At 42.2% G+C, this 23466-nt stretch overlaps 1 protein-coding gene across 5 annotated transcripts in view; it reads left to right on the forward strand.

Moving 5' to 3' along the window:
- Positions 1-23466, forward strand: part of uggt2 (UDP-glucose glycoprotein glucosyltransferase 2) — a 386557-nt gene that overhangs the window by 1874 nt on the left and 361217 nt on the right. For 4 of the 5 annotated variants that reach the window (XM_043691457.1, XM_043691458.1, XM_043691456.1 and 1 more), the window contains exon 1: positions 6533-7014. The exons of the other annotated variant lie outside the window; for it this stretch is intronic. In XM_043691457.1, the coding sequence (XP_043547392.1) occupies positions 6991-7014 (24 nt within the window). In that variant the 5' untranslated portion in view covers positions 6533-6990. Of the gene's footprint in view, positions 1-6532; positions 7015-23466 lie in introns of those variants that run through there. 5 annotated transcript variants of the gene reach the window in all.

Below are 23466 nucleotides of genomic sequence, written 5' to 3' on the forward strand. Positions count from 1 at the left end.
ATGTCCTGTACAGCCGCAACATGACCTCCCAACTCCTGTACTCAATACTCTGACCAATAAAGGAAAGCATACCAAACGCCTTCTTCACTATCCTATCTACCTGCGACTCCACTTTCAAGGAGCTATGAACCTGCACTCCAAGGTCTCTTTGTTCAGCAACACTCCCTAGTGCCTTACCATTAAGTGTATAAGTCCTGCTAAGAGTTGCTTTCCCAAAATGCAGCACCTCGTATTTATCTGAATTAAACTCCATCTGCCACTTCTCAGCCCATTGGCCCATCTGGTCCAGATCCTGTTGTAATCTGAGGTAACCGTCTTCGCTGTCCACTACTCACATCTACTGCTCTGCCCTCATCCAAATTAGGATAAGTAGGGAAAGTGTAAGGCCCATTAGCATGGAGCCAGAGCATACAGCTAGGGTTCTAAATGAATACTTTGTGTCGGTATTCACTAGTGATAGGGTTGTGGGTATAGAAATCAGGGAGAAATACTGTGATATAATTTTTAAAATTAACATAGACAGAGAGGAAGTTTTAAGTGCTTTGGTAGCAAGTCTCCAGGGCTGGATGAAATTTATCCCAGACTGTTGAGTGAGACAATGGAGGAAATAGCACTGATATTAAAGGAAAAAGGATGACTAGAGAGAGAATAGGGCCCCACAAGGATCAAAGTGGACATGTATGTATAGAACTAGGAGAAAGTGAGGACTGCAGATGCTGAAGATCAGAGTTGAGGGTGTGGTGCTGGAAAAGTGCAGGCAGCATCCAAGGAGCAGGAGAATCATTGTTTCAGGCCTAAGGAAAGGGCTTGATGAAGGGCTTATGCCCGAAATGTCAATTATCCTGCTCCTCGGATGTTGCCTGACCTGCTGTGCTTTTCCAGCACTACACTCTTGATTATGTGTAGAACCACAGGAGATGGTCAAGGCTCTCAACGAAGATTTCTCTTCTGCGTTTACCATGGAGAAAGACATGAAGACTTGAGATCTTGGGGAAGTTACTGGTAATATCTTGCGGACAGTCCATATCACAGTAGAGAGGTGTTGGATGTATCAGAATGTATGAAGGTGGAAAACCCTCTACCAGATATATCTGAAAACATTGCAAGAGGCTAGAGAAGAAATTGCGGGGGCCCTGGCTGATATTTTTGCATCATTGTTAGTCACGTGTGAGGTCCCAGAAGAGTGGAGGGTAGCAAATGTTGTGCCATTATTCAAGAAGGGCTGCAAAGAAAATACTAGGAACTATAGACTAGTAAGCCTAACATCAATAGCAGGTAAGTTAATTGAGAAGATTCTGAGGGATAAGATATACATGCATTTGGAAAGACAGTGTTTGATTGGTAGTAGTCAGCATGGCTTTGTGAGTGGGAGGTCATGCCTCACAAATTTGATGAAGTGATCAGTAAGGTTGATGAGGGCAGAGTGGTAGACATAGTCTATATGGATTTCATTAAGACCTTTGGTACGGTTCCACATGGTAGGCTGCTATGGAATCCAGGGGGAGCTGGCAAATTGGCTTGATGGTAGGAAACAGAGGATAATAGTGGAATGATGCTTGTCAGACTGGAGGCCTGTGACTATTGGAGTGTGTCAGTGCTGGGCCCATTGTTATCTCTCTCAGTGATTTGGATGAAAATGTACAAGGCATGATTAGTAAGTTTGCAGATGCCATTAAAATAGGCAGTATCGTGGAAAGTGAGGAAGTTTATCCCTCTAAACTTCCTGTCCCTTACCTTAAATGTATGTCTCCTGGTCATTGATCCCTTCACCAAGGGGAAAAGTACTATCCTGCCTATCCTACATATGCTGCTTATAATTTCAAACATCTCATTCATGTCCTTCCTCAGAGTCCTCTTCCTCAAGGAAAACAATCCCAGCATATCCAACCTCTCTTCATAACTAAACTCTCCAGCCCAGGCAACATACTGAGGGATATAATGAAAAAGGTTTTCACCCAGAGTGTGATGGGATTCTGGTACTCATAGCCTGTAAGTGTGGTAGAGACAGAAAGCCTCATAACATTTAAGAAGTATTTAGATGTGCAGTTGCAATACCAAGGATATGGCCAAATGCTGGAAAATTAGATTAGCATAGTTAGGTGATTGTATTTGACTCTATGGAGCCTTATGGAGCAGGGACTGAGGCCGGGGTATGTGTGTATCTATAAGTTTCGGATATGTTACTTCACCAGCCTGATGCTAGAACCTCAGGACCACACTGTGCTGGTGCTGCCTGGGCAATGATCCTGGGCAGAAGCAGTGGGAAGTTGATTCGCAGAAGGAGTCTATTTGACTCCTCATTTCAGCGGCCGCTCTCCAAATAGGGATTTCTCCACATAACCCTCTTAATTGTTCCATGTTAGTGTATTTCAGATCCTATCCATTCGCTGCATGAAACAATTTTTCCTTATGGCACCATTGCTTCTTTTATCAATTACATTGTATCTTGTGAATGTGAATTAAGTACATGATGCAGGGAGATAATGAGCAGTCATGTCTTGGACCATTCAAGGGAAGCTATCTTGGCAACGTCTCAGAGACTGGGTAGAAGATCAACCATTGTGGAGCTACTATCCAGTACATTGAAAACCACTGCAAAAATGCGAGAGGAGAATACTGCAATCACAGGCTGAAGTTCATCAAGGAGGAGTTGAAGGATAGCATGGAGGAAGTGAGGGACAGTGCAGTGGAAGTAAGGGACAACATGGAAAGAGCTGAGGCACAGTGCAGAGGAACTGAGGGACTGTGTGGGGGAGCTGAGAGACAGTGCGGGGAAGAAAGGACTCCATGGAGGAGTGAGACACTTATGGATAATGCAGAAGAGCTAAGTGACAGTTTGGAGGAGCTGAGGGAGGGATAGTGCAAAGGAGCTGAGGGACAGTACACAAGTGTGAGGAGCTGAGTGACAGTGTGCAAATGTATGGAGCTGAGGGTCAGCAAGGAGGAGCATCGAGAAGCTGAGGGACAGCGCAGAAGAGCACAAGGACAGTGCAGACAAGCTGAGTGAGAGTGCAATAGAGCTGACAATGCAAAGGAGCTGGGGGACAGTGCAGAAGAGCTAAGGTACGGTGCAAAGGAGCTGAATGACAGTGCAGAGGAAAGTGAGGACTGCGGATGCTGGAGATCAGAGTCAAAAAGTGTGGCCCTGGAAAAGCACAGCTGGTCAGGTAGCATCCGAGGAGCAGGAGAGTCAATGTTTTGAGTATAAGCCCTTCATCGGGAATCAGAATCTGGCTGTGCTTTTCCAGCACCACACCTTTTGACACTTGAATGACAGTGCAGCAGAGCTGACAGACTGTGCACAGGAGCAGGGTTTCCATGGAGGAATGAAGAGATAAGGGACACTGCAGGGGAGATACGAGACAGCACGGAGTACTTGAGTGAGAGTGTGCAGGGATTAAGGAGCTGATGGACAGCACTGAAAAGTTGAAGGTCAGGGATGGTGCAGAGGAACTGAAGATTATCACAGAAGAATTGAGGGACAGTCATTGGAGCCGAGAAATAGGACAGGGGAGCTAAAGGACTCTACTGAAGAGTTGAAGAATTTAAAATGGATCTGTGGGTCAACATTTTCACACAGAGTGCTGCATATATGGAATGAGCTGCCAGATGAAGTAGCAGAGGTGGGCACAATATAACATTTAAAGGACATTTGGACAGGTCCATGGATAGGGAATGTTTAGAGGGATATGGGTTACATGCAGGCAAAATGGGACTAGTTCAGTTTAGGAAAACCGGTAGGCATTGACAAGTTGGGCTGAAAGGCCTGTTTCTATGCTGTATGACTCTATGACAGTGTGGATGAGCTGAGGAACAGTGCGAAGGAGCTGAGAGACAGTGCAGAGTAACAGAAGTTCAGTGCAGAGTAGTTGAGAGACAGTGCAGAGGAGCTGAGGAAAGTACAGAGGAGCTGAGGGACAGTGCAGAGGAGCTGAGGGGCAGTGCAGAGGAGCTGAGAGACAGTAAAGAGAAGGGAGGAACAGTGCAGAAGAGTGAGGAACACTGCAGAGGAGCTGAGGGACAGTGCAGAGCTGAGGGGCAATGCAGAGGAGCTGAGGGTCAGTGCAGACGAGTGAGGGACAGTGCAGAAGAGCTGAGGGATATTGGAGAATTGCTTAGAGACATTATAGAGGAGCTGAGGGACAGTGCAGAGGAGGTGAGGGCCAGCAGGGAGGAGCTGAGGGAAAGTGCAACTGAGCTGACAGATAGTGCAGAGGAGCTCAGTAAAAGTGCACAGGGATTAAGGAGCTGGGGGCCAATGCTGAAGAGGTGGGGGACAGAGTAGAGGAGGTGAGAGGCAGTGCAGAGGAGCAGAGGGACAGTGAGGAGGAACTGAGGGATATCGGAGAATTGCTTAGAGACATAATAAAGGAGATGAGGGACAGTGCAGAGGAACTAAGGTTCAGTGCGGAGGATGTGAGGGACAGCGTGGAGACCTGAAGGACCTCAGACAGGCACTAAGGCATAGCATAGAAGCGTTGAGGGACAGTGCAACAGAGCTGATGGACAGTGCAGAGGAGTTGATGGACAGTGCAGAGCAGTTGAGGGACAGTGCGGAGGAGCAAGGTGAAGGTGGATGATTGAGGAGTTGAGGGACAGTGTTGAAGAGCTGAGGGAATGGTTTGCACCTCAGTTATTATGATGCCCATCTCTTCTAAAATAAAGAAAAGTTAGTGGACTTGAAACATTAACTCTGCCTTCTCTCCACAGGTGCTGCCAGACCTGCTCAGTATCTCCAGCACTTTATGATTTAGTTTTTACTGAAGTGGACAAAGTTCTCCAACCCAACTTATATTGTTTGTGGATATTGAGACTTCTCTGCGCATGTTTGTGCTTCTGTGGTACCAATTATTGCATGTTTTACTCTGTCAGACAGTTCTGTGATTCCTAACATAGGTCAGATGGCCACAATCATGGAGACTTATCTATTTGCCCCAGACTTCATTCTTTTTTTTTTACACAGATTCACTTACAGTTACTAGAGATAAAAATCCAGCACAATTCCAAAATAAATCAGAGTTAAAAATCACACAACACCAGGTTATAATCCAACAGGTTTATTTGGAAGCACTAGCTTTCAGAACTAGAGCTCAGGTGAAGAAGGAGCAATGTTCTGAAAGCTAGTGCTTCCAAATAACCTGTTAGACTATAACCTGGTGTGTTATTTTTAACTTCATACACCCCAGTCCAACACCAGCATCTCAAAAAATAAATCAGCTAACTGCAGTAATATTCTCACCACTCCACCCTGAGGCATTCGCCACCTGACAATGTTCATCCCCTGAAAATGGTCACACTACCAACCAATCTTCACCTTGATAACGTTCATCCCCCACAGTAATATTCAACTTTTGACTCGGTTCATCGCCAGCAACATTCGCCCCAGACGATCGTCACCACTCAACAGTGATCACCGCTCAATAGTTATCACCCTCAACATTATTCACCCTTTGACAAACTTTACAACCCTCGACAACATTCACTCTGACACCATTCTTCTGTCACAATATTCACCACTGACGATATTCCTTCCTTGACAATGTTCACCCCCGTCAATGTTCATCCCAACAATATTCATCTCTTGACAATATTCACCACTGACAATATTCAACCCCCACCAATATTCATTCCTTCCGACAACGTTCACCCCACTGACAATGTTCCAATACTGGCAATGTTCATACGCTGATATTGTTCACTTTCTCGACAACGTTCACCCCTCAAAACTCTTGACCCCTGACCACATTCGCCCTGATAAATGTTCAACCCCTGAAAATGTTCATTTCCCCCCCCCATCCACAACAGTGCTTGCTCCCCACAGTGTTCAACCCCAACACAGCTGACTCTCCAGTGTTAATAGCATCTTCACACCTCTCTCCCAACTCATTTTCTGGAATTGTTGACTCAGAAGAAAGGCTTCCTGAAGAAGGGCTCATGCCCGAAACGTCGATTCTCCTGCTCCTTGGATGCTGCCTGACCTGCTGCGCTTTTCCAGCAACACACTTTCAGCTCAGAAATTTAGGCTCCAAATGGTTCAGAGGTGGTTTACAAGACGAATACCTGGAATAACTAGGTTGTATTTTGAAGTTGGATGGAATGGGCTTGTTTCCACTGTAACTTAGAAGAATGAGGGTTGACTTGATTTAACTGTACAACATCCCAAATGGTCTTGACAAGGTTGATGTGGAGAGGACGTTTCCTCTTATAGGTCGGCCAACAACTAGAGTGCACTGCTTGAACGTACTGTTGCCCTTTCACAGAAACACAGAAAGGTGTAATGGAGCAGAAGGAGGTCATTTAGGAGGTCAGTCCTTGCAATTGGCTCATTAAGTAAATATTACTGGCTTGTGCCAATCCCTACTTTTCCCCCCACACGCTTGCACACTATTTTTACAAGATTTGTATCTATTCTTCGTAGTCCAGATCTCAAATGTTTTGATTAATAATGTAATGCATATTTATAAACACCGGGCACCAGTGATTGTGTAAGTACCTTTCTTTTAATGTCTCGTGGTACATGAGCATCATTTGGCAGTATTGCCCATCCCTAGTCGTCTTGGAGAAGGTGCTGGTAGCCCTCTTGAACCTCAGGGAAACTGTTGCTGATTTTTAGATAGCCTCTGTTCTTCAGGGCGAACACATACTACTAACTCTTCAGCTTCTCATCAAACGTTGAATTCTTTTACAGGATAGCGCTCCCTGCCTGCACACGGCTACAATCTGGAGAGAGTTTTTGTGATAGTCTGTCAGTAAATTACCGGAGACGGGCTGAGACTGTTCATGCACAGTGCCCTGAAGTTATAGGTGGCTATAGCAGCAGCCAGAATATTGTTGCAGCGTTAGATTAAACACGGTAAATACAACACAGATTTTTGTTTTGGGTAGGGAGAGGGCAATAACGTTGTCGCCGCTTGCACATTGTGTTTCGTGGCATTTAGCACAACAAATGCATCGGGAGAGAATGACCCAGTTAGAGGGAGGACCCTAAAGATGGCAGCGAGCAGAACTGATCTGGTAAGTGAGGATTGTATCTGGATGGTGGTGGTGAGAGGAGCCTGAGTTCCTCAGCAGCGGGCAGCTCGTGCCGTTGTACACATTGTAACATGTCGAGCCTTGTTGTTACAAAACAAGGACACGAAATGTCCATCTTTATTCGGCTGATTCCGACCCGTCAGTGAGATTGCGGTTGGCTAGGACTGGAGATTGTCATCCCGCTCGTATTCCATGAAGAGTAGGACGTGGCACACTCATGGCAGTCTATCGCCTGGTTGCGGCCACTATTCTAGTCCATTGAGTTGAACAACAAGTACAGATTGCAATTTCTCTCGGCTTTACTGCTGAATAGAGTTAACTATTACATGTAAAAATATAATAATTCATTCGTCATATGGAGAATTATGGTGCTACGTTCAACTGTGATAAGACACTAGCTGGTTCAATTCTGGGAAGCCCATTTTAGGAAATGTGGGAAGGCACAGAGTATAGAAGAAATTTATGTCACGGATTTTTGGGATGAATTGTGTTGTTAACTCGATGATGTTAGGACTTTTTCTTGAGAAACTGAGAGGAAATTGCAAAATACCATTCAAAATCATCAGTTTGTCTGGACATAGTGAATAGGGAGAAACTTTCTGGTCATAAAGAGTTGAGAACAAGAGGACATGTAGTGAAATAAGTTGGCAAGAGAAGCAAATGAGAACTTTTCCTTGAAGTGGTTGGCATCTGATATGCCCTTCTAGAGAGTGAGGGTGGAAATTGCAAAAAGGTGTCAGTTATTTGAAAAGAGACAATGTGCAGGGCTACTGGGAAGAAGGTGGTAGAATGACACTCAGTGATTTGTTTATCTAGGGAGCTTGCACAGACTTAGAGTCGCACGGAAACAGAGGCTTCAGTCCAACTCATCCAAGCTGACCAGTTGTCATTAATGAATCTAGTCCCATTTGTCAGATCTTGGCCCATATCCCTCTAAATCCTTTCTATTCATTTACCTATCCAGATAGCGTTTACATATAATTGCACACAGTTCCTTGAAAGTAGAGTCAGTTGTGTGTAAGTGCACTTCTGGTTATAAATTTAAAATAAATGATGTCGTGTGAGGATTTGTTTTGGGCTTCAATTATTTGCAACAAATAAAGACAGCTCAGCTGTTTGGGTAGAAAGCCGTGAATCCAAGTTGTCTAATGACAGAAAGATAATGGCAATGTTAGCAGCATAGGTAAAGCATAGAATTATAGAGATTAAGTGAAAAGCAAAACTATGACCAGTGGATTTCAGTATACACAGATGGGTAATCATTCACTTTGGACTTAAAACAAGATTGAACAGAGGATATCTTCCAAAGGATGAAAAACTGGAAATACTAATGGTGAATAGGGTTTTGAGGGTGCAGAGGTATACCGCATTAAAATCTTGTGTATACGTCCAGGAAATAATGCGAATAAACTACCTAACCTACACATCCTTAGCATGTCAGAATGTCAGATCTCCAATGTGCGTCAAGTACTGGAATGCAACATGAAGTATGTTGCTTACACATTGTCACACTGACATTCTGGAATTATACAACACATGCTATAATTACATTGAAAATTTGGAAAAGAAAGTAAACAAAAAAAAAGGACATCTCTACTCCAAAGTTTAATGTTTGTGGTATTCTGTGGGTAGTTAATTTGCCTCAGAGTTGAAACCCAGCAAAATGATCCCTTCCTTTGTGAGTACTTTTCTCTTAGACTGAACTTAATTTATGTTTTAAAAGGAGCTAATTTATCCAGGCTTCTTTGAGTTAGCAAAATGAGTTTATAAATTACTAAATGTGTGAAGACTTAGTAAAGTAACATACATTCACATAGATTTGAAATATGAGGTAAGATCAAAAAGATTTTAAAAATCAGTTTCTGAATTGGTTTGGCTGCTAGCCAGTGAGGGAAACTCTTTACCTGAAGCACAAGGGTAACTAGAGGATCATTATTTCACTGTAATCTTCACAGCTTACTAACATTCAAATCAGTGCTGATATTCATAACAGGATTCAGGAGAGTTGAAACTGGCTTTTTAACTCCTGCCCGTGTGTATTAATCAAAAGGAAAAACACAATTATATCGTCAGTGTGGGACATAATTCTCAGGGACAGCTTGTGGTTGAGTAGAATTTTGTCAGTTTCCTGGTACCTTTGAAGTCACAAGAGATCACAGTCCAGTCTGTTTGAAGTTTATTGTACAATTTTAGGTATTACTTACTATTAGTCCTACAGAAATTTTGCCAGCTAGAATTCACACCTGTAGTTTCTTTTCTTTCTTATTTTGTTTGACTTTTGTATTCAATTCCCCTTAAATTATAAAATTCTATTAGCTAATCCAATTATTTGTTGTACCTGAATAATTTTATAATTCACTAGTATACCCAGATTCATTTGCATCACCTCAATCTCTCACCATTTAGATAATTTGCTTTTTATTCTTCCTGAGAAAATGGACAATTTCACACATTCCTACATTATAACCTATTTGCTGAATCTTTGTTCATTCACTTAAATGATCTTCCGTAACTGTGTTGTGTCCTCTTCACAATTTACTTTCCTACCTTTTTTTTGACAATCAAGTCTTCTGTCTTATCATGTTAGCCATTTTTATAAATCATCAGCAGTTGTGGCCCTAGCACTGATCCCTGTGGCACAGCAGTTACTACATTTTACCAACCTGAAGAAAATCATTTAGACATGCCACCAATATACTTCCCATTACACAATGAGCTTTTAATTTCTGGCAGTAATCTCTCATGTGGACCTTATCAAATGTCCTCTGAAAAAATCAGTAAAGTACGTACACTGGTTCCATTTTCGCCAGAACATGTGGTACCTCCTCAAAGAACTGAGGAGAACCATTTCCAAAATCATGTTAATTCTGCCTGAGTATCTTCAAAATACCCAAATACCTGCTGTAAATTCTTTACTAATGATTTCTAACATTTTCCGTCTGCCAGATGTTAATCAAACTGGCCTAGAGCTTCCTGCTTTCTGTCTTTTTGAATAAATAAGCTGCATTCATTATTTTTCAAAGGAATAAGAACATCCCCAAATCTCTGGAGCTTTGGAAAATTAAGACCACCAATTGTCACACAAGCCATGGCTTTTAAGACTCTTGGATGAAGTCCATCAGTATACGGACACTTGTCAGCCCTACTCAGTATAACTTCTCCATTAATTGTGGTTTTTCTATGTTCCTTCCTTGTATTTCCAAATTTATCGCTACGTCTGTGATGTTACTTGTATCATCTACAGTGAAGACTGAACTGAAAGACCTGTTCAATTCTTTTGCCATTTCCTGATTTTCTAAGATTAATTATACAGTCTGACTTTCTATGGGGCCAATGTTTACTTTGTTAATTTCTTTCTTTAAAAATTAAAAAAAAGTCTTGACTGCACTCGATTCTCTCTCAAATTGACTGTAAAATTCAGCCATATGATAGTTGCTGTGACCTCGGGGATCTTCACTACGAGACCATTAATTTGTTCTAAGTCATTGCGCAATCCCAAGTCCAGTTTACCATGCTCTGACATGCTGTTCCAAGGAACTATGCTGAAAACAATTTATGAATTCCTTATCTAGGGTTCCCTTGGCCTTCTGAGTTTGCCAATCAATATATAGATTAAAACTTCATTCAATTATCACTGTACTTTTTTAACAAGGTCTCATTATTCCTTCTATTATGATCCACACTACTGTTTGGAGTACTGAAGCTGAGATGATTGACCTCCAATAACTACAGACATCTTCCTTTGTGCCAGTTATGACTCCAATCAATGAAGTATTTTCCTTCTGATTTCCACTGTCTTGAGTTTTGCTAGGACTCCATGATTCTACGTTTGGTCAAACGCAGCTTTGATGTCAAGGGCAGTCATTCTCACATCAGCTCTAGAATTCTCTTTTGTCCATGCGGGAATCAAGACTTTAATGAAGTCAGCAGTCGAGTGGCCCTTGCAAAACCCAAACTGAGCATCAGTGAGCAGGGTATTGCTAAGTAATTCTGCTTTATGGCACTGCTGATGACCCTTTCTATCACTTGATTGATGATCATGAGTACACTGATGGGTTGATATTGGCCAGGTTTAATTTGTCCCGCCTTTTCAGTACAGTTGGCTAAGGGAGCAGCAAGTTCTGGAGCACAAGTCTTTGCCCATAGTCTTTGCATTATCCCATGCCTCCAACTATTTCTTGAAATCACGGAGAGTGAATCAAATTGGTTGAAGACTACTATTTGGAAGACTGGGGATCTCAGGAAGAGGCCATGACGGATCATCCACTTGGAACTTCTGTCTGAAGATTGTTGACAAAGTCAGAAGTTACACAATATCAGGTTATAGATCAACAGGTTTATTTGAAATCACAAACTTTCTAAGTGCCACTCCTTCCTCTGAAGTCTTGTGATTTCAAATAAATCTGTTAGATTATAACCTAGTGTCATGTGACTTGTGACATTGTCCACCATAGTCCAACACTGGCACTTCCACATCATGAAGATTATTTCAAATGTTTCAACTTTATCTTTTGTACCACTGTGCTGGGTTCACCCATTGTAAGATGTAGGAGTAGAAGTAGACATTCAGCACATCAAAGCTACTCTGCCATTTAATAAGATAGATGTTGACCTGTTTATCTGCAATTCTACTTTCCTGCTTTATTCCTATATTCCTTGATTTCCTTACTTAATGGCCATCCTTGTGGATGGGGATATTTACAGTGCCTCACTTGCAATGAGTTATTTAATTGTCCACCACTATTCATGATTGGATGTGACAGGACCACAGAGTTTAGATCTGATCCATTGGTTGTGGGATCCCTAAGCTCCATGTATCAATTGCTGCTTTTGGTGTTTGGCATAGGTGTTAAATAATAACAGAAAATGTTGGAGGAACTCAGCGGGTACAACAACATTTGTGGTGAGAGAACCAGGCAAAAGTGAGGACTGCAGATGCTGGAGATCAGAGTCAAGGTTAGAGTGGTTCTGGAAAAGCACAGAAGGTCAGGCTGCATCTGAGGATCAGGAAAATCGACATTTTGGGCAAAAGCCCAACATTTAAGCCAGACTCCTCTTCAAGTCCTTCTGTTCTGAAGGATTTGCTGCTCCACAATTTCTCTTCACCAGGTACTTTCTTTTATTTGCTATAGATTAAGAACAACAGGTTTACAACTTATAAAGTCACAAACTTATGTCACATGCTAAAAGCCACAGTTTAGTGATGGAAAATAAATGGATTCCCTTTGGTCTTTAAGTATTTTTTACTGCAGAAAAAGAGAAGAGAGAGAAAAATATACCAATTCCCTTTTCTGGTCATCTGAAGGCTTCTGGTTACCTTGTTCATACCCACAAGCTATTCAGCAACCTGGGAGCCAATTACAGTTGCTGGCAGACAGAAAGCCTTTGTCATTGATAGCTGGTCAACATTCCACAGACCAGTCAGTTCCTTGTTGCTAGCTGAATATCACATTGTACACGTTCTCACTGCTGGTTCATCTGAAACTACACTTTAACAAGCAGTAATGCAAACACCACTTACAATAGTGCTGGTAACCTGCTTTTAAAAAGTACAGCAATCCCTGTTCCATTTCTTTGATTTTAAAATATTCCTTTTCCCATTTCATTGTAAAATTAAAAGTGCAGAAAAATAAAAAGATACAGTCTTTGCACTCAGCATCTCATGCATACCACGTTTAGCATTTATTTTCTTTAAGATTTGATCAGTTTGGTCAGTAGTGATATTACTGAATGATATTTAGGGGCGGTACAGTGGTTAACACTGTTGCTTTAATAGCACCAGGAACCTGGTTTGATTCCAGCCTTTGGCGACTGTCTGTGCTGAGCTCATGCATTCTCTGTGTTTGTATGGGTTTCCTGCAGGTTCTCTGGTTTCCTTCCACAGTTCAAGGTTGTGTAACATGAAATAAGATTACACCTGTAGTGTGCAGGTTAGGTTAACCATGGGAAAAACCTCATGCAGAATTACAGAGATGAGATAGGGTAAAATGTTGTGAGGGTCAGTGCAGACTCGACAGGCCAAATGGTTTATTTCTGCATTGTACGGATTCTGTCATTTAGTCTCCCACCCAGGATATATTCTGTTCTTTTGTCACCCTCAGTACTTCCTCCCAGTTGTTCAACGTGGAGGAGTACTGATTCATCTGCTGAGGGAGAATGGAGATTCCCAGGGCAACTCCCTTGCAACTATAAACCATTGTGTCACCACCTCAGCTGGTGGGACGGGACATATCCAGGGATGGTGGTGGTAGTGTCAGGGACATTGTCTGTCAGGGATGATTCAGAAAATATGACTAAGTCAGATTGTTGCCTGACTATCCTTTAGTCAGCTCTGCTAATTTTGAAGTAGCTCAACATGCAGGCAGTAAGGAGAACTTTGGATGTCCATCAGGGCAGATAAATTGATGCCAGATGGTACCATTCCTTATTTGTTGAGACTTCTGAGCGGTTCGATACAGCTGAATGGCCAGATTTCCTTCCTGTCTTTAAATTGAGAATATTCCCCATCATATTGTATGGCATCACCACTACACTGAATGTGACAGATTTCAAGGAGATTTAATAACTCAAGACTGGACGTCCATGTGAAACTGTGGGCCGTCAACAGCAGTAGACTTTGAACATGGTTTGCGAACTCATGACCCTGCATATCTCTGAGTTGACCATTACCTATTATGGACCAAGCCAGACCCCCTCAAAATATTTTAAGAAGGTAGCCTAGACCCTAACTTTTTCTTAATTTAAAGGCAGATGTGAAGTGGATATTCTGGGTGTGATCCAGCTGCTCAAACCACTTGGCTTTAAGCAAAACAGAATTTATTTAACACTACAGTTGAAACACGAACAAAAGAAAATGGAATTTAGAATAACTTAATTATTGGAAAACTTAACTGACCTGATACAGCAACTTAACTCAGGAACTGTTCCAATCCAGTAAGATCCCATAAACACACCCCTTGGCAAAAAGGTAAATTGAAATGCAGACTCTGAGAGGAACAACATCTAAAGAGATTTCAAAGAACAGAGAGTCAGTCAAGAATGATCTGCTGAAGGTTCCAACCTTTTCTGGATCCAGCATCTTGTGACTGCCACAGCTAAACCCAACTGGAAAAGGTGTGAAATGAGAGAACTAGCCACTTCTCTGCCATTGTTAAACTAGGCACGTTCTAGACCCCTCTGCCTTTACAGGCTCTCTTTAAAAAAAGCTTTGCCCTCATCAATCTTCTTTGTTACTTCTTCAAAAACTCAATCAAGTTAGTGAGACATGATTTCCCATGCACAAAGCCATGTTGACTATCCCTAACTGGTCCTTGCCTTTCCAAAAATATGCAAATCCTATCCCTTAGGATTCCCTCCAACAAGTTGCCCACCACTGGTCTATAGTTCCCTGGCTTTTCCTTACCACCTTTCTTAAACAGTGGCACCATGTTAGCCAACCTCCAGTCTTCTGGCACCTCACCTGTGACTATCGATGATACAAATATCTCAGCAAAGTGCCCAGCAATCACTTCCCTAGCTTCCCACAGTGTTCTAGGGTACACCTTATCAGGTCCTGGGGATTTATCCATCTTGGTGCATTTTAAGACATCCAGCATCACCTCCTCTGTAATATGGATTTTTTCAAAACGTTACCATCTATTTTCCCACATTCTATATCTTCCATGTCCTTCTCCACAGAAAGCACTGACGCAAAATATTCATTTAGTATCTCCCCAGTCTCCAGCGGTTCCACACATAGGTGGCCTTGCTGATCTTTGAGGGGCTCTATTCGCTCCCTAGTTACCCTTTTGTGATTAATATATTTATAAAATTCCTTTAGATTCTCCTTAGCCGTATTTGCCAAAGCTACCTCATGTCCATTTTTTGCCTTCATGATTTCACCCTTAAGCAAACTCCCACTGCCGTTATATTCTAAGGCATCACTGGATCTCTGCTGTCTATATCTGACATATGTTTCCTTTTTTTAACCATTACCTCAATTTCTTTAATCATCCAGCACTTCCTACACCTCCCAGCCTCACCCTTCACCCCAACAGGAACATACTGTCTTTGGATTTTCGTTAGCTCATTTTTGAAGGCTTCGCATTTTCCAGCCATCCCTTTACCTGCGAACATCCACACCCTATCCACTTTTGAAGGTTCTTGCCTAATACTGTCAAAGTTTGTCTTCCTCAAATGTAGAACTTTAACTTTTAGATCCAGTCTATCCTTTTCCATCACTATTTTAAAATTAATAGAATTATGCTCACTGGCCCCAAAGTGCTCCCCCACTGACACCTCAGGCACTTGCCCTGCCTTATTTCCCAAGAGTAAGTCAAGTTTTTCACTCTCTTTTAGAACACCCACATACTGAATCAAAACGTTTTCTTGTACACACTTAACAAATTCTTCTCCATCTGAATCCTTAATACTATGGCAGTCCCAGTCTATATTTGGAAAGTTAAAATCCACTACAATTATCACTGTATTCCTCTTAGAGATAACTGTGATCTCTTACAAATTTGTTTCCCAATTTACCGCTGACTATTAGGAGGGTCTATAAACAATCTCAATAAGGTGATCATTCCTTTCTTATTTCTCATTTCCACCGAAATAACTTCTCTGGATATATTCCCAGAAATATCCTTCCTAAGTACAGCCATGATGTTATCCCTAATCAAAAATGTCACTTCCCCCTCCTCTCTTGTATCCTGGAACATTAAGCTTCCAGTCCTGTCCATCCCTGAGCTGTGTCACTGTGATTGCTATGATATCCCAGTCCATCTGCCTTCCCTGTTAGGCCTCTTGCATTGAAATAAATGCAGTTTAATTTATCAGTCCTACCTCATTCTCTGTTTTGTTCCTGCCCACCCCGAGTGTTTGACTTGCTTTTCCCAACTGTACCAGTCTCAGACTGATCTCTTTCATCACTATCTCCCTGGGTCCCAACCCCCACCTTACTAGTTTAAATCCTCCTGAGCAGTTCTAACAAATCCCTGCCAGTATATTAGTCCCCTTCCAATTCAGTGCAATCTGTCCTTGTACAGGAGGTAGTGGCTTAGTGGCTGAGCTACTGTTCCAGATATTCTGGGGACTTGGGTTCGAATCCTGTCACTGCAGATGGTGGAATTTCACGGGCGACATGGTGGCACAGTGGTTAGCACTCCTGCCTCACAGCGCCAGAGACCCGGGTTCAATTCCCACCTTAGGCAACCGTCTGTGTGGAGTTTGCACATTCTCCCTGTGTCTGCGTGGGTTTCCTCCGGGTGCTCCGGTTTCTTCCTACAGTTCAAAAATGTGCAGGTTAGGTGAATTGGCCATGCTAAATTGCCAGTAGTATTAGGTGAAGGGGTAAATGTAGGGGAATGGGTCTGGGTGGGTTGCTCTTCGAAGGGTTGGTGTGGACTTGTTGGGCCGAAGGGCCTGTTTCCATACTGTAAATAATTTAATTAATCAATAGAGTGCTGACGAGAATTGTAAAGCTCAATGATAGAGTCCTGTAAGGTCCAATTTCAGACCATGAACACCCTTCTCCATGCTCATATCCACCCCTATTTCATGTGGAGATTTCTCATTACCATCTTACTCAGCATTTAGCTCCCTCAGGGCTTATCAGCAGCAACCCCTTTGTTTGCTTCTCTCTCTCTCTCTCTTTTACATGATCTCATTTGTTTTATTCCCTCCTTTCCCAAGTACTCTCAGTCATTTAAAAAAACTGGGCCATACTTTTCCAGATGCTTTCAGTTCTGATGAAGAGTCACTGGACGTGAAACATTAAACTCACTTTCTCTCTGTACAGATGCTGTTGGACCTGCTCAGTTCCGCCAGTACTTTCTGTTTTTGTCACACATTAATTTAGATTCCACTCACTTTTGGTAAATGGCTTGATAACCTTGAATGAATGACAACCTCCTTAAATATGGCAGATTACCTAAAGACTCAGAGTTAAAAGGGAATGGAGTAAGGGTATATCCCCGAAACGTCAACTCTCCTGCTCCTCGGATGCTGCCTGACCGGCTGCACTTTTCCAGCACCACACTCTTTGACTCTGATCTCCAGCACCTGCAGTCCTTACTTTCTTCAATCATTTTCACAGCTAGTGTCATACTTCAACAATGTGTATAATCACGGATCTCATAATCAGAGAAATATACAGCATGATTGAGAAAATTTAATCCGTTGTCTGCCAACCAATCACCCAGCCTAATTCCACTTAGCAGCTCTTGGTCTTTAGCCTTGTAGATTAAGGCACTTAAGCTGCAAATGCTGTTTCTTTTCAAATGCAGTGAGCATTTAGAATCATACAATAGTTACCACACAGAACCAGGCCATTTGACCTGTCATGTCTGTGTTAATTCTTGGACAGAAAAATTTATCTAGTTCCACTCCCCTGTGTACTCCTTCATAACCCTGCACACCTTCCTTTTTCAGAAAATAATCGCATTCCCTCTTGAATTTGTCAATTGAATCTGCTTCCACCACATTCTCAAGCAGTGCACTCTAGATTCTCACAACTTGCCAAGTTTTTCTTCATGTCACTGTTGCTTCTTTTCAAATTGTCTTAAATTGCTACATGGATCTCAACAATTTCATCATCATATCAATTTTGCTGTATTCTGTCCAGTCCCTCACGATTTTGAGCACGTCTGTCAGATCTCCTTTCAACATTCATTTCAAGGAAAACAATCCCAACTGGACACAATACTCCAGTTGAAGCTCAACCAGTGTTTTACACAGGTTTACCAGGATATTATTGCTTTTATATTCCATACTCCTCTGTTGGAACCTAGGAAAACCTACCTGCTTTATTAAACACTCAGAACACTTCAATGATTTTTGTTTTAATGTACTCAGGCTGCTCAAAACCCACACCCCATTTGGAATTATGCCCTTTGTTTTATTTTTAGATTAGATTAGATTACTTACAGGGTGGAAACAGGCCCTTCGACCCAACAAGTCCACACCGACCCACGCCGAAGCGCAACCCACCCATACCCCTACATTTACCCCTTTAACCTAACACTACGGGCAATTTAGCATGGCCAATTCACCTGACCTGCACATCTTTGGACTGTGGGAGGAAACCGGAGCACCCGGAGGAAACCCGGGCAGACACGGGGAGAATGTGCAAACTCCACACAGTCAGTCGCCTGAGTCGGGAATTGAACCCGGGTCTCTGGCGCTGTGAGGCAGCAGTGCTAACCACTGTGCCGTCATGCCGCCCTGCATCTTTTGTCTCTGCATCTTCCTTAAAATCTCCAATGTTCGTCTCTGGACCGGAATTACTACATCTGACTGCAGCCGCTTGTTTTTTCTACCAAAATGAATCATTTCACACTTTTCTGCATCTAATTTTATTTGTCATCTAGAACAAGATACAAAGAGAAGAACAGCACAGGAATGGGCTCTTTGGCCCTCCAAACCTGTGCAGATCATCATGCCCTAACTAATCAACAAATCTACTGCCCTTATGCGGTCCATATCCCTCCCTATTCATGTAACCATCCTGATGCCTTTTAAATGTCACCAACTTCTACCATCTCTTCTGGCAGTGCATTCCAGGCTCCAACCACTCTGCGTGAAAAACTTTCCTCGAACACCTATCTTACACTTTCCCCCTCTCACCTTGAACCTGTTTCCCCTTGTAATTTAAACTTCAACCCTGGGAAAAAACTTCTGACTATCTACCCTATCCATGCCTCTCATAATTTTGAAGATCTCTATAAATTTCTTCTTAGCTGCCCGTCTTTCCAGTGAAAACAATCCGAGTCATATTAATCTTTCCTCATAACCAATGCTGTTGAGACCAGGCAACATCCTGGTGAACCTTCTCTGTACTCTCTCCAAAGCTTTGAGTCCTTCTGGTGGTGGGACAACTAAAACTGCACACTATACTCCAAATGTGGCCTAACAACGGTTTTATGTAGCTGAAACATTGTTTGCCAACTCTTGTACGACATGCTTTGGCTGATGAAGGCAAGCAGGCCATATGCCTTCTTAATTACCTTGGCCACCTGTCCATACTTTCCATCATCTGTCCCTTTTGAAGTTCAACACTATCCTCCTCTCAGGAGAGTGGTGCTGGAAAAGCACAACAGGTTAGGCAGCATCCAAGGAACAGGAGAATCGACGTTTCGGGCAAAAGCCCCTGCAGGGGCTCAGCCAATTCTGTATCCATGTTGATTGTTCCTTATAAAATCCATGTGCTGTAACTTTACTCAAGTCTGTTCTCTAGGCTTTTAATCAAATCCTCTTGGAAGGCTAGGGATGTCATATCAACAGTATTACCCACAACAATCCTTTCTGTTGCCTTAAAACAAACTCAAGCAATTTAGTTCAATATGATTTGTCTGTACATGATTTGGCTTTCCTTTGCTAAATCATATTTACCTATATGACAATTTTGCCAAAGTGGCATTCTTAGACATTCCCCATGACTGATAATTTTTTTTAGTGTATCTGTAAGAGGCTGTTGCTTGATAAGCTGATATGGAATAGCAAATGGAGTAATGTTGAACTAGTATTATTAGAAAAACATTTACAACATCAGTGATAAGTAAACTATTAGAAAATATTCTAAGGGACAAAATTAATCTCCACTTGGAGAAGCAAGGATTAATCAAGGATACTTGACATGGCTTTGGAAGAGGGAGATCATGTCTCTCAAATTTGATTAAACTTTTCAAGGAGGTGACTTAGGTGTGTGAATAAAGGTAATACAGTTGTTGTAATCTACATGGACTTAGAGTCATACAACAGCAAACAGACTCTTTGGTTGGCGTAAACACATTGTACCAGACTTCCCAGTCTGAACTAGTCTCATTTGGCAGCATTTGGCCCATAACCGTCATGTACCCATCCAGATCCGTTAAACATTGTAATAGTACCCATCTCCCCTCTGGCAGCTTGTTTTATACACATGTCATCTTCTGTGTGAAAATGTAACCCCTCATGTCCTTTATAAATCTTTCTCCTCTTACCTTAAACCTTTGCCCTCTAGTTTTGAACTCCCCCCATCCTAGGAAGGAGACCTTGGCCATTCACCCTATCCAGCGCTGATGATTTTTAAAATCTCTATGAAGGTCATCTCTCAGCTTCTCCTCATAACTCCGGGACCACCAGTCCCGGAAACATCCTTGTAAATCTTTTCAGCACCCTCAAAGTGGCCTCACCAACGTCCTGCACAGCCACACCATGACATCCCAACTGCTATACTCAATGTTCTGACTAATTAAGACAAACGTTCTAAATACTGACTTCACCACTCTGTCAACCTGTGACTCCTCTTTCAACAAACTTTGACCAGCACACCTAGATCACTTTGTTTGGCTCAGTACACAGGGCCCTACCATTAACTATATAAATCCTGCCTGGGTTGGCCTTACCAAAATGCAACCTCACATCAATCTAAATTAGACTCCTTATGCCATTTCTTGGCCCATTGGCCCATCTGATCAAGGTCCAGTTGTACTTTGAGATAATCACCTTCACTGTTTGCCTCACCATCTATTTTGGTGTCATTTGCGAACTTACTAATCATGTCTCCTATATCACATCCAAATCATTTATATAAATGACAAAAAACAGTGGACTCAACACCAGTCATTGCAGCACACCGCTGGTCTTAGGCCTCCAGTCTGAAATACAACCTTCTAATCTTTTAAACAAAAGATACCACCAGAAAATTCAAACCTCCTCTGACACTGTCCCCATCAGACACTCAGTTCAGTTCAGAGTAAAGCTCATTCTACTCTTTTAAAACAGAAAAGTAAACTCTCTTAAAAAGGTCAGAGGGAAAGGTTCTTCTACCCATTACAAATGAAAGTAAAGTTCCCTTACATGGACCTCATTAAGCACTTCTGGGATAGGGAACACGGGTTAAAATAAAAGGATCCTTGATTCTTTCAAGGAGTCCAAAATTGATACAAAGGAAAGATAATACAGCCCTCTTCCTGGGGCAACAAAACAAAAACAAAATCAAATGAAATCAACAATAAAATTAACATCAGAATATGGTTATCTCGGTGATGATACATTGTGTCTCCTCTGGAACCCATCAACCATGAAAGGCCTCCTCTGTACGGAGCCAACTCGACAGCCACTTACCCAAGTGGCACAGGCTACATGCCAGAGACAATAAAGCTGGCTGAACAGGGAGCAACCCTGACACACTCCCCATCCAAAGTGTAGGCGCCGTCAGGGACCCAGTAACGTTCACTAGACACACTGCAGCAGTGTGCAGAAGTCAGATGACAAAGTGTGTTACAAATCCAAAAGCTTGCAGAGACCCAAGCAGATGCAGGTGATTCACTGTGTTGAATGCCAGTCTCATATTCCCAACCATGCCCTAAGTTCATCTGCCTTACCTGTCAAGCCTCTTTCATTGAAGTAAATGTGGTTCTATGCTTACCTCATTCTCTGCCAAGTTCTTGTTTGTCTTGACTACTTGATTTGCTCTCTTATCTACTGCACCAGCATCAGCCTTTTCTCTTTTTTTCTCAGCTTTGCTTTGGTGTCTCCCTCACCACCCCCCACCCCGCTCACTAGTTTAAAGCCCCCCAAACACTAACAAATTTCCCACGAGGTTCCCTTCCAAATTCAGGTGGAATCCATCCCTCCTATACTGGTCATTTCTATCCCTGAAGAGATCCCATTGGATGTGTAAGACTTTTGATAAAGTCTGACATGGCAAACTGGAATACACATTGAATGGTAGGAGCCTAAAAAGTACAGATGATCAGAGGGACCTTGGTATACTGTTGTGAGTAAATTACCATAAGCTACCTTTCATTCAGCTACCAGAATTCAGCTACTGATTAAGAAATCTCTCAGACAATCAAATACTGAAAAAATTATTTTAACTTTATTGCATGTAGCAACCAAATAAAATCATAGAGCAGAATTCATACAGCACAGAAAGAGGCAGACATCCCATCAAGTCTGCACCAATCCTCTGAAGAGCATCCCGGCCAGACTCTGCATCCCACCCTATCCCCATAACCCCATATGTACCATAGCTAACTCATCTAACCTGCACATCCCTCGACACTATGGTCCAATCCACCTAACCTGCACACCTGTGGGCGGAAACTGGAACACCCTGAGGAAACCTACAATGACACAAAGAGAATTGCATACTTGACACAGACAATCAACCCTAAGTCCCTTCAAGGAAGCAAGTTAAGCCTCACAATTCAATTTGGCTATTACGTGTTTAATGGTGGAATTTACCTATGATTCCAACCAACAATGTTTTCTCTGGATGTGTCCAGGGTTTGATCCTTGTCAGTGTTGTTCTCCAGAGTTCTGTCCCTGAGGAACCCTGAAATTGAATTCTTATACAATGTTCCATCCTTCAAGTTTGTAGTATGATGTTATTGATGATCCTTTGGATTTTTTCATTCACAATGTTGCAAGTCTGCAGCTTGCCTTCTGATCAGAAGCAGTTTCTTTGTTCCTTGTTACATTTGGCATTGGCTTGTCTGTTTGTTTCCTGCCGTTAACTCTTTACATTCTTCTGCAGGGCAATCATTTTTCCTTGTGGCATATGGCAGCCAATTATCAAGCAATTGTTAAAACAGTTTTATTCATGTAGCTTTGACTCCTCCTTCTCCCAGGGATGGCTAATTACTTTCAGTTCCTGTATAATAGTTTGTTCTTGTCCCTTTACAGTTATTCTAAGCATTGTTGTTGCTAATTCTTTCAATCCGTGTACACTTATTAAAGTTCTGAAGTTTACAGTATTACCATACATATCTGTAGATCATTAAAGGCAGTGGGAAAGGTAGATTAAGTGATTAAAAAGGCATATTGCTTTTTATATGCCTTTATTAGTCAAAGCATTGAATACAAGAGCAAGGAGGTTATAATGGAGCTTCATATTTCACTACTTAGGCCACTGTTGGAATATTGTGTGTAGTTCTGGTCACCAATTATGGGAAGGTTGCAATTGTACTAGAGAGGGTACAGAGGAGATTCACCAGGATGTTGCCTGGGCTGGAATGATTAAGCTATGAAGGGAGACTACATGGGCTTGGTTTCCTTAGAACAGAGAAGGCTGAGAGTGAGGGCAAAAAAGAGAAAATGCTGGAAAATCTCACGGGGGGGGAAGAATACGCTATGGGGAGAAACTACATGGGCTTGGTTTCCTTAGAACAGAGAAGGCTGAGAGTGAGGGCAAAAAAGAGAAAATGCTGGAAAATCTCAGCAAGTCTGGCAGCATCTGTAAGGAGAGAAAAGAGCTGACATTTCGAGTCTAACTGACCCTTTGTCAAAGCTAAAAAAAAAGGAGAAATAAGGAAGGTATTTATATTAGGCTGAGAGAAGGTGAGTCATGGCTCCAGAAGCAAAGGTAGCAATAAAGAGGAGATAATGACAGTGCATAGAGAGATTATAGGGAGATTAGGAGCTGTGAATGACCAAGGCTGAAACCAGTGCTATGTGACAAAATATGTG

This window comes from Chiloscyllium plagiosum, chromosome 6 (genome assembly GCF_004010195.1).
Source record: "Chiloscyllium plagiosum isolate BGI_BamShark_2017 chromosome 6, ASM401019v2, whole genome shotgun sequence".
Classification (NCBI taxonomy): domain Eukaryota; kingdom Metazoa; phylum Chordata; class Chondrichthyes; order Orectolobiformes; family Hemiscylliidae; genus Chiloscyllium; species Chiloscyllium plagiosum.